At 51.4% G+C, this 12,154-nt stretch overlaps 1 protein-coding gene across 21 annotated transcripts in view; it reads right to left on the bottom strand.

The window, feature by feature from the left end:
- The window catches only part of CAMK2B (calcium/calmodulin dependent protein kinase II beta), a 1,630,344-nt gene that overhangs the window by 351,120 nt on the left and 1,267,070 nt on the right, over nucleotides 1–12,154 (bottom strand). For 10 of the 21 annotated variants that reach the window (XM_069618980.1, XM_069618981.1, XM_069618979.1 and 7 more), the window contains one exon: nucleotides 4,010–4,135. The exons of the other annotated variants lie outside the window; for them this stretch is intronic. In XM_069618980.1, the coding sequence (XP_069475081.1) occupies nucleotides 4,010–4,135 (126 nt within the window). The remainder of the gene's footprint in view (nucleotides 1–4,009; nucleotides 4,136–12,154) is intronic. 21 annotated transcript variants of the gene reach the window in all.

Below are 12,154 nucleotides of genomic sequence, written 5' to 3'. Positions count from 1 at the left end.
ATTCTTTTTCTTTAATACTTGTTCTGTGTCTCCTTCATCTGATGTCCCTACCCTTTGGACAGACACAAATTATTTTTCTTTGGTACATGAGTAGTCTCTTCCTCGCCCACCGATTCTCTTCCAGGGAAAGCCAGACCTATTTTGTCTATGTGCACTGTCTCTGCTATACCTAATGCCTCAAACCTAAAGGTAGGCAAGACTCCCTCTTCGGTTCCTTGGCTGCCTCCTCATGCCAGATTTTGCTTGTAGAGACAGACATGCCTCACTCTTTCATCTGCAAAAGTGCTTTTAGACTGATCTACTGATTCAATGATAAACTGACTTCTCCCTTTGGTAATTATAGACCAAATGTTCCTAAACATTTGGTCTATACAAGATGGCTACAAGATCCTCTCTGCTCCCAGGCCCAATCGCTCTGGGGGTGGCGTAGCGCTTATCTTCCCTGAGTGGATTCCTGCCTCTGTCATCCCTACGCAGGCCTACTCCTCTTTTGAATGCCTCGTCTGCAGGCTCTCTCTTTCGCCTAGCCACTCCCTCACTGTGGCTACCATCTATCCGCCACCTGGTGAGGTTTCTTCCTGACCTCTCCTCCTCATTCCTGGCCTCAACCACTCAACTCTTCCTTCTTGGAAACCTCAACATCCACCTGGATGTCTCCTGTCCCTCCTCTGAACTCTTTCGTGACCTCTGCGACTCTCTCTCACTCACCATTCTCCCCTCTGGCCCGACTCATTCTGCAGGGCACACTCTTGATGTTCTGCTCTCTTCAGACCTTCCCCTCTCTGTCCCTCTCTCCACTCCTCTCTCTTGGAGTGATCACTTTCTCCTATCCTCTCACCTCACCCTCCCTACCCCGCAGGCCAAGCCACCTCCTTCACTGCCACCCACCTTCTCGGTCACCCGACCCATGAAGCGTGTGTCAGTTGAGGCTTTCGCCGCCACCTTCTCACCCCCTCCTCCTCCCCTGGCTGACTCCCACCCTGACACAGCCCTATCCACGCTCCACTCTTCTATATCTGATACTCTCGATATCCTTTCCCCTGTCATGAGAATCAGCCTGAAGCCCAAAGCCAAGTGTAACTCCTGGCATGACTCAGACCTCGTCACCCTTAAACGCAAGTGTAGGGTTGCCGAGAGGAAATGGCGTCCTTCAGGATCATCCTCCGACAAACTGGCATGCCGCCTGCTACAAAGGCAATACCGGCTCTCCGTCCTCACCAAGAAGAGAGCCCATATCCAAGCCTGCGTCTCTGTGGCATCTAATAACTCGGCTGAACTCTTTAAAATCTGCAAGGAACTTGCCAATCATGCCGCATTCTCCACCTCTCCTGTCCCTTCCCAGGCCCCCTGCACGGCACTGGCTTCTCACTTCATTTCAAAAACTCAGGACATCCTGTCCTCACTCTCCCTCTCTCACCCCCCTCCCTCAATTCCCTGCTCTTCCTCCGGCCCTTCTGCAGCCACCCCTCCTCCCTCCTTCTCTGCCTTTCCCCTTTTCTCTCCAGACAAGGTTTCTAGACAAGTCTGATCTATGAAAGTCTTGTTGAAACAAGTTCACCCCTGTTCGTCCAAAACTATCAAGGATCACATCGACTCCCTGGCACCTGCCCTGGCAGATTTCTGCAATCACTCCTTCGCCATTGGAATCTTCCCTTCCCCACGGAAGCACTCCCTTGTGCACCCTCTTCTTAAGAAACCCTCTGCCGACCCCTCCTGCCCGGCTAACTATCGCCCAATCTCCATCACTCCCTTCCTGGGCAAGCTCCTGGAGAAACTGGCCATCTCCCAGCTCAATCTCCACGCTGAATCTGTTGGTTGTCTTCATGACCATCAGCCTGGCTTCAGAGCTGCCAGAAGCACGGAAACTGCTCTCTTGAACATCCGTGAAGACCTGCTCACCAACCTCGACTCTAACACCCCTTGCGTTCTTATCTTGCTTGATCTCTCTTCTGCCTTTGACACGGTCAACCATGCCATCCTGCTCAACAGTCTCCGTAATAACCTGGGTATCACTGGTCAGGCTCTGGCGTGGCTGACTTCTTTCCTCTCCGACCGACCCTCCCAGATCCAACTGGGGTCCTTCCTCTCCGACATCTTTTTTCTCTACCTGTGGTGTCCCCCAGGAATCTAACCTCTCTCCCTGGCTGTTCAACCAATACCTGGCACTCCTTTCCCACCGCATCGCCACCCTCTGTTCCAACTTTCAGTGCTATGTGGATGATACCCAGATCATTTTCAGGCTACCCTCGGCCTCCTCCTCTCCTTCCCTCATCTCTGACTGTCTGTCTGCCATTCAGGAATGGTGTGCTGCCAACGACCTCTGTCTTAATGCCAGTAAGACTGAGATTCTACTCATCGGCTCACCCACTCCCTCCTTCCCTGCAGCTCTCTGGCCGGCTTCTCTTGGCCCTCCTCCCACTCCCACCTGCAAGGCTAAAAACCTCGGGGTCATCTTCGACTCTGCACTCTCCTTCTCCCCTCACATCTCCGACGTCTCCAAGAAGTCACACTACCAGCTGCACCTCCTTAGAGGTATTCTTCCTTTCCTCTCCTTCCCCCAGAAGCTCACTGTCTCCAGAGCCCTGGTCCTCTCCAAGCTGGACTACTGTAACAGCCTCTATCTAAATCTGCCTGCCTCTATTCTCCGCCCCCTGCAACTTATCCAGAACAGGACTGCGAGACTTGTCCTTGGCCTCAAGCCCAGGGACCGTATCTCTCCAGGATTGAAATCTCTGCACTGGCTCCCAGTGGCTGCGAGGATTAAGTTCAAAACCCTCTGCATTGTACACAAGGCCTTCTGGGGTCTGGGACCGAAATACCTTCAACTCTCTCTACCTAAATATCTCCCTTCTCGAGCTCTTCGCTCATCTGCCTCCAACTCCCTTAGGGTCAGTCGCTTCTCCAAGAAACGAGTTGGTGGCAGATTACTCTCTTCAGCAGGGGCCTCTCTCTGGAATAGCCTTCCTGCATCCCTGAAACTTGAGGAGAACCATCTCTGGTTCTGGAAACACCTCAAAACCTTCCTCTTTGCTTCTGCTTTCTCTCCTCCTCTCCCTTGATGAATTCCTGACCGAAATTGCACTGGCTACCTGGCCAACCTTTTGATCTCTGGCCCAGGCCCCGTCAATTACCCACCTGCACTGCCTCCCTGGCAACCCCTGCCCTTGGGGGCCTTTTTCTGTATCCCTTCAGTCCCCCCCTTCTAGCACTTACGTCTGCACTTCCTTGCACTTGCCACTAGCTGGCTATTTATGTGTCATATTTATTCCACTTCCCATGTACTGCACTTCCCCTCTCCCTTCCCCCTTCGCACTTTTCCTTTTCCCAACTTCCCTTGCACTTGCGCAATCTGAATGACACCTGGCCTAGTAGGATCATTGTTTGTCCTCCCATTGTTCCCCCCCCCTTGCCTTGTCGCGCCTTGAAACACTTGTGTATAGGCGCGTTATAAATGCCACATCATATCATATCTAATCATATCATAAAGTACGGGCATCAAGTCTTCCTTTTTGTGACCTGCACTGCGTGTCAGACATATGATGTGTGCACTTTAGAGGCAGTCAGTTCCCACTCTACAGTACCTGGCATGTTTCCCACTTCCAATGTCGCTACTCTAGAGACATATAGGTCCTCTTTGGTACACATGCATTCTCTCCTACACGTGATGATGTTGAGGCCATGTATGCAAAAAGAACACTCATCTTGCAGACTCTACTGGACTAGAGAGAGACAGGACGATATCACAACTCACTCTGCTTTTCTACCTGCATGTTAAAAGTGTGGTTTCTAGAAAGCAACAAGTACTTGTAATGTTGCAATGATCAGTTTACCTCTGATTCCCAAACGACATGGCTGAACTTTGATGACTACCACACATAAACTACCAAATTTTCCCAGATCCAAAATTATTGCGTGTTTTGTCCTAACTACAATTCTAAACCAGAATATCCAGTGGCACGAATGACAATATCAATCCAAACAGAAGAGCATGAGTATCATTGTAACTTACAGGCAGCAGCGGCAGCAGCAGCAGCAGGTATGGGGGGGCCCATTGGCATACGTGCAGTGGAGGCAAGCTCAGCTGGAGATCCACAACCTGATTGGCTCTTTGGGGAGCCACTGTCACTGCTCTTTGCTGAAATGAATGAATGAATGAAGATGATTGGATGAAAGGAGGCAGGGAGGAGAGAAACAGATGGTGATAAAGGCAGGGGAAATAACTGAAAGTGAGTTATCAAACTATAGGAAGAGAAAGACGGAGACAAAAGAGAACAATGGAAAGTGGTACATGAAGACGTATGACGGAAAATGGAGAACAAAAAAGAAAACAGACCAAGGAAGAGAGAAAGAAAAAGGGAGAGATTGGAAAGGACAACAGAGAATAGGATGACAAAAATAAATGTCCCGAGAGTCAAAATTAGAAAGCGAAAAAGGTAGTGATAAGAAGAGAGATAGAAGGAGAACTGGGACAGTCAGCATGAGAGGGAGTTGCATGAATGAATTAATGATAAGGAAGCGGGGAGAGAGGGAGGAGAAAATATGAAATGAGAAACAGGAGCTCTGGATAATTTAGGAAAACAGAGAGGGAGGGTGTGATGCTGGAAATGCATCAGGGGGACAGGGCCTCTGAATCCTTGTCCTTTACTGCCTTTTATCGTGTGTTCTGTCATGTTTTCTGCCCATGAGTCCATTTGGGACTCCTGGCAGTGCAGCTCTCTCTTTTGGTTTGGTGAACAGACCCATGGGATACCCTTATGGCACCCATGGGTAGGGGTACAACCCTGTGCCCCTAGTGTATGTTTTTGGGCACCTGTGGGTGGCCCACAGAGCAGGGTATGGGCTGGTGGCAGCTCCATGTTGAATTTGACAGGTGCTCTGGGTGTCCTCCATTTTGGGATACCCAGGCCCTGCCATTGGAATCAGTTGATTCCTGATAGGAAACAAGATGGCCCCTGTGGCCTCTTGCTTTCTATTGCCTGTTATCTTGTTTTTCCCAAAGTCCTGGGAAGCCCTGACTCTGTCCCTTCCCCCTGACTGGCTGTTGGGTGGAAGTTCCATATATGGTGTTGTTGTGAAGGCCCAGCTAGACTGACTGGAGCCTTCCCAGTGACTGTATGTTGTGGGTACCTCCTGTGGGTGGGACCTGGGTGAATGGAGTGTGTGACCAATATACACTCCTTGTTGTGGTTGTCTGGTTTCTGGCATGAGAGACAAAGACTGAGACAGCCCTGCCCGAAACTGGCCTGAATGCAGTGTGTAGTGTTGAATGGCTGGGTACTTGTCCCAATCCACATTCCTTGTTGTGAGTGTCTGAAAGGGAGGAGTGTGGCCTGAATGCACTGTGTGCCTGATTTGCTGACTGACTGCATGAATGCCCCTCTGTATGATTGGCTGCTGAGTGTAGGCCAGCAGTGTGGATGAGAGACAGAATAGTATATATGGGGACCTCTCACCATTGGAAATTGTTCAGAAGCGTTCAGAAGCTGAGTCTCCACTCAAGAGTAACTGGAACTGCTGATCCTCGACGTCCAGCTAGAAGAAGAAGACTTGCTGCTGCATTTGCTTCGACAGATCTGAAGGTTGCCAAATTCGTCGAGGACTGACCCGAGAGAGGACCTGGTAAGGCACCCTCTTCCCGTGCTCCGAGGGATCATCGAGCACCGCTACATCTTCGCCGAAGCGCCCTGGAAGTCAGACCCTCGAAAGGCTGCCGACCCGAGACGGGACCGCCTAGGAGATCGAAGTGAAGCACCCGGACATCGACGCCGTCGAAGTCCATTGCCGTCGACCAGGGTTCGCAGGTTTGTGTAACCGCTGGAGGCCCGTCGAAGTTGTGTTGCCCAGCCGTGGGAACCACTTGACGCCGTGCCGCCGACGACCGGAGCCGTCCGCTCCGTTGCCTAAGAACATTCAATCGAAGGACTCCCTCGACCGCATCGTCGACTGCTTATCCTGCCGGAGAAAGTCGAGGACGACCAACGCGCCGAGGAGAAACCTGCCGGTGGGTTTCCCGCCACCCAACGACCTCAAAGACTCGGACGACCCGACGCCCTTGCTGGGCTTCCGTCTCTACAATCTTTGCGGTCCAGAACTATTGTCATCGAGGTGCCCCGCACACCTCCGCCTTGCAGGACGCCGGCGCCCCGACGCCGACGAGCACCGCTCGGACGAAGCTGCCGCCTCTTCGACATCGTTCTACCTCGTTTGTCGACGGACGTTCGACGCCCCGTGCCTCCCGCTTGAAAGGGAAGGCATTCAAGAAGGGCCGTCGATTCCCCGTCGCCGAACCCCGAGGTCTTCGACGTTTCTCGACGCCTCTCGAAGATCCGTGACTCCCGCTTGAAAGGGGGTCGCTCAAGAAGGATCCGTCGACGCCTATTCGAAGGACTCGACTCCACCAGGTACATTGGGGGGGTAAAAACATTGTAGGAGAGAATAAGACTATTGAACAACATATGGACTGGGCTTGTGTTAGATCTCTTTCTTTTACAGGTTGCCCAGGTGGGGGGATCTCCACACAGAACTGTGTCTAGTGTTAGGGGCCAGTATTTTGCCTATTGTTCAACCACCTTATTTTCTCTCTTCTCTCTATTGCTGGTTTCACTTATTGATCTGTGTGACATTTTTGTGGATGCACTTTAATGAGGTCTAATATTAGTGGTACCACTTTAGAATTGTAGATATTTACCATTATTGATTTTCCTGAGCACAAGGTGCGTTATTGTGATAAGTGTACATAACCTTTGAATTAATTATATAAATACTGTGTTTTCAGTAATACAGTGTGTGGACATTCCTTTGTGGGGGCTTGGGGAATACACTGTACTTAAGAACCAGCCTGCATCACCTCCTGAGAAGCTAGGCCTTGATTGCTCGTCCATTGCTACCGTAATAGAGAATCTTGGCTGGGGTCTTCTGTGCCTCTCTTCTACCATATAGGGAGCAGAGGTACAGACACCCCCTACCGGTCTTTACAGCTGGTGGCAGCGGTGGGATGCTTATGGTTTTAAGACTCAGTGTATAACCGTGCCACTTACAAAATATCCGCACTTTATTAGATTAAGGTTTGGGTGTGTACCAAATAACTGCATTACAAGCAATGGAGCCCATTGCAAATGGTAAATTGACTCGGATGAGCTTAGAGGCTCTCCAGAGTGCTTGTGAAGCCAGGGAGCTAGACTTTGTGGATACGTCTAGGGCTGAGCTGATAGCTGCCCTGGTGGACTACCAGACGGATGGTGAAACTCTTGATGAAGGGGGGGATGCAACCAATGAGGACTCTGCCCCTGGGGTTGTCGCTGAATCTGTTTCTGGGAATGCCACCCTTCCTGCTGCCTCTGTTCCAAACCCCAGCAATTCCATGGAACTTGAGTTATTAAGGATGAAATTGGCCTTTGAATATCGCAAGTTGGAAATAGAAGCTGAGCTTAAGAAAGAGGAGCTGGCACAGCAAGTGGAACTCAAGAATAGGGATCTTGCGCTCAAAGACAAGGACACTGAATGTCAGAGGATCCAGCTAGAGAAAGCTAGAGTGGAGACGTCAGCTAGACCAATTGAGAATGGCAGGTCCCCAGCCACCAAGTTTATGAAAGATTTGGTTGGTGTGTTTGTGGAGGGTTCAGATATCCTCCAATGGATTGAAGCGTTTGAAATGGCTTGTGCAATTCATGATGTAGATAAAAGAGATTGGGCTAAGTGTTTGTTAAGCAGAGTGCCTCAAACTGGATATGACTGTATTCTGAAGCTGGGTGTGGAAGAAAGGGGTCAGTATGAGTGTATGAAGGCTGCTTTGATTGCCAAGTTTGGCAAGACACCTACCCAATATCTTAAAAGGTTCAGGGATTTTAAGAAAAGAGAGAATGTGTCTTGGATTGACTGGGTGAGTACTGCGCACATGAACATGATGGGGTGGATTGATGGTTACAAGGTGAAAACTTTTGTTGAGTTGTCCCACCTCTTGTTTTTTGAGCATTTTTCTGAAGCCTGTTCACCGGAGCTGCGTCAGTATGTGGCTGACCAGAACATTTTGGACCCCTTTAAGCTGGCTAGGTTGGCTGACAAGTGGGTCTCCCACCGGGTGTCCCCTAAGGACTCCAGTGGGAAGGACAAGGACAAAGAAAAGGGGGCCTCTCCAAAAGCTGAGGAGTCCCAAAAGCAGTCACAGTCGGGCAAACCTAAACCTTCCTCTCCCAAGACCCAAAAATCTAGTGGGGATAAGTCCTCTGTGGGTGGGAATAAGAGTAGTGGTCCACCTGCTGCAAAGCAGGCTCCCAGTGGTTCCAGTACCGTACCCCGCACTCCTGGCACTTGTTGGGATTGTGGGGCTCTGGACCACAAAAGGGGTGACTCCAGGTGTAAAGGTAAGGCACTTGGAGTACAGGCTGTCAGCCTGACCTACCCTTACCCCGTGTCTGAGGTGGAGGCCACTGTCCTCCTCTCCTCTACCGGGATCACATTTGGTGCTCCGGTAGAGATTTCCCTAGTGTCCCTTGGGGCCTGGGACCAGTACGCGGAAGTACTGACGACTATCCCACAGAACACCCGTAGGTTTTTGAGAAGTGTCCTCTTGAATGGCCAGCCTTCTACTGGCTTGAGAGACACTGGGGCAAGAATGACAGTGGTGGACAGGACCCTGCTCAAGCCAGAGGACTATGTAGGTGCTCCTCTGAGAACCACCAGGTTAGCTGGTGGGCCTCCCAAATTATCGCCTGTAGCCTTAGTCACACTCATGATTGGAGACAAGACAGCAAAGCTTCCTGTCCTGGTTCAGGACAATGTCCCTGCTAACATTTTGTTAGGGAATGATCTAGTAGAGTTGGGGTTGATCTCGGATGGTCTTCCCATGACTGCTGCTGCAGTCACTAGGTCACAGGTGACACCGGGTCTGGCTGTGGGTCAGATACCCGAGCCAAAGGCGAGGCCTAAGGCAAGAAGGCGGAAGACCAAGAAGGCCACCTCTGTGGAGGGAGCACCTTCTCTTCCTGCTGCACCCATTGGGATCCATGCTCCGGACGGGCTGGGTCCAGTGGAAAACCCAAACTCAACTCCTTTGGGAGAAGAGGCAGAAGACTCTCCTGTGGGAGAGGTTCTCAACCCGGAGGATCATCCCGACCTTCAATGCTTGTTAGCTGAAGGGGGACCCTCCCGGGCAGACTTCTGTAGGGGACAGAGGGAGTGCCACTCTCTCGAGGGTCTGAGGAAACAGGCCCTGTCCCAGGGACAAGGAGAAGTGCCTAGGAATTTCCGGATTTATTGGGAGGGTGAGCTCCTTGTTAGTGAGCCCACTAAGCCTGAACCTGGTGCCCGCAAGAGGTTGGTGGTACCCCAGGTTTACAGGCCCTTCCTTCTGCAGTTGGCGCATGAGGTGCCCTTGGCTGGTCATCTTGGGACCAAGAAGACTAAGCAGAGGCTCTCTGCCCATTTCTACTGGCCACGGATGGGAGTAGAGGTGGAGTCCCACTGCAGGACCTGCCCCACTTGTCAGTTGTCTGGCAAGACTGGAGGCAGGGTCATTGCCCCACTGCAGCCATTACCAGTGGTTGGCACACCATTTGAGAGGGTGGGCATCGACATCGTCGGTCCCCTTGACCCTCCCACTTCAGGTGGACATCGGTTCATCCTGGTCTTGGTAGATCATGCCACCAGGTACCCTGAGGCAATACCCCTTCGGACTGTTACTGCCAAGGTGGTTGCCAGGGCTCTCCTGGGCATTTTCACCAGTGTTGGATTCCCCAAGGAGGTTGTCTCTGACCGAGGATCCAACTTCATGTCTAGTTACATGAAAACCATGTGGAAAGAGTGCGGGGTAACCTACAAGTTCTCCACCTCTTACCACCCCCAGACCAATAGTCTGGTTGAGAGATTTAATAAAACTCTCAAGGGCATGCTAGGGGCTTTGGAAGAACCCCTAAGGAGGAAATGGGATCTCCTCCTGCCATGCCTGCTGTTTGCTTACAGAGAGGTACCTCAAGAGGGTGTTGGTTTCAGCCCCTTTGAGTTACTCTTTGGACATCCCGTGAGGGGGCCCTCGCCTTGATCCGAGAAGGCTTGGAAGCCACCCCTCCCGGTCCCGCCAAGCAAGTGGGGGACTATGTGTTAGGCCTCAGGCGGAGGATGACACAAATGATGGGTCAGGCAACAGCAAATCTCAAGGCCAGCCAGGAATTGAATAAGTACTGGCATGACCTTAAAGCTTCGCAAGTGGATTGGACTCCGGGACAGGAAATCCTTGTGATGGAGCCTACCAAGCCTAGAGCTTTGGCAGACAAGTGGACTGGACCCTTCAGGATCATCTCCAAGATGGGCGAAGTCAATTATCTGGTTGACATGGGAGCCTCTGGGGTAGCCCCCCAGGTATTCCATGTCAACAGGCTCAAGCCTTTCCACAGGCGAGCAGAGGTCTCATGTCTCTTGCTAGCTTCAGGGCAAGAAGAGGATGAGAGTGAGCCCCTTCCTGATTTGCTGCATAGCAACCCTCAGGATGGCTCAGTGGAGGGAGTACATCTCTCTCCAGATTTGACAACAGAGCAGCAGAGGGCCTGCAGGGCTTTGCTCCAGCAGTATGCCTCTCTGTTTTCACTGACACCGGGCCTTACACCGTGGTGTAAGCACGAAATTGACACTGGTGACAGTGTGCCTGTCAAAAGCAGGTGCTATCGTATGTCAGATACCGTCAAGAACCACATCCAGGCTGAGGTCGCCAAGATGTTGGATCTGGGTGTTATTGAACCCTCAACCAGTCCCTGGTCCAGTCCAGTGGTCCTTGTCCCCAAGGCAAGTTCCCAGGCGGAAGATTGGAGGTTCTGTGTGGACTACCGAGGAGTCAATGCCGTCACCAAAACTGACGCGCACCCATTGCCCAGGGCTGATGAGCTCGTGGACACCATAGGTGCTGCCAAGTTTGTGAACACCTTTGACCTTACCTCAGGCTATTGGCAAATAGCTCTGACGGACCATGCCAAGGAAAAGACGGCTTTCTCAACACCTGAGGGACTCTACCAGTTTAGGGTCATGCCTTTTGGGTTGAAGAATGCCCCTGCCACCTTCCAGAGATTGGTCAACCATGCGCTCAGTGGGCTGGAAGCCTTTTGTGTGGCTTACTTAGACGACATTGCCGTCTACAGTTCCACCTGGGAAGAGCATTTGACACATCTGGATAAGGTGTTGCAGGCCTTGAAAAGGGCTAACCTCACTATCAAGGCCACCAAGTGCCAGATAGCTCAGGGGAAAGTTACCTATCTTGGTCATGAGGTAGGAGGGGGTCAAATCCAACCTCTCTCCAGTAAAGTACAGGATGTACAGAACTGGGAGACTCCCACTACTCAAACCCAGGTGAGAGCCTTTTTGGGCCTCACTGGGTACTATCGCAATTTCATGGCAGACTATGGAACCATAGCTGCACCCCTGACAGCTCTAACTTCACCCAAACAGCCTAGGAAGGTTAATTGGACCGAAGACTGTCAGAGGGCCTTTGATGGCTTGAAAGAAAGTCTGTGTAGGGCACCTGTGTTGTGTGCACCTGACTACAGCCGACCCTTTATCGTCCAGACGGATGCCTGCGACACCGGAATTGGAGCTGTCTTGTCCCAGTTAGATGACAAAGGGAGAGAACATCCTATCATATTCATCAGTAGACAACTCAAGGGTAGAGAACTTAGGCGGGCTACTGTTGAAAAGGAGTGTTGAAAAGGAGTGTTTTAGCATAGTTTGGAGCCTTAGGCGTTTTAGGCCCTACCTTACGGGGTCTACCTTCAAGGTCCAAACAGATCATAAGCCCCTGAAGTGGCTTATGCAGATGAAGGGTGAGAATCCGAAATTGCTCAGGTGGTCCATTAGCCTGCAAGGGCTAGACTTCACCATAGAGCACAGACCAGGGAAGAGTCACGATAATGCAGATGGCCTTTCCAGAAGGTATGTTGACCGTCTGGATGAGGGTGTCTATCCCGTGGGAGATTAGACACCCTCCACCTCAGTCTGGGGGGGGCGACTGTGATGCTGGAAATGCATCAGGGGGACAGGGCCTCTGATTCCTTGTCCTTTACTGCCTTTTATCGTGTGTTCTGTCATGTTTTCTGCCCATGAGTCCATTTGGGACTCCTGGCAGTGCAGCTCTCTCTTTTGGTTTGGTGAACAGACCCATGGGATACCCTTATGG

This window comes from Ambystoma mexicanum, chromosome 10 (genome assembly GCF_040938575.1).
Source record: "Ambystoma mexicanum isolate Mex_15411 chromosome 10, UKY_AmexF1_1, whole genome shotgun sequence".
In the NCBI taxonomy this organism is placed as follows: Eukaryota; Metazoa; Chordata; class Amphibia; order Caudata; family Ambystomatidae; genus Ambystoma; species Ambystoma mexicanum.
Note: the sequence above shows the minus strand (reverse complement) of the source record. Positions and strands in the feature narration are given on the sequence as shown.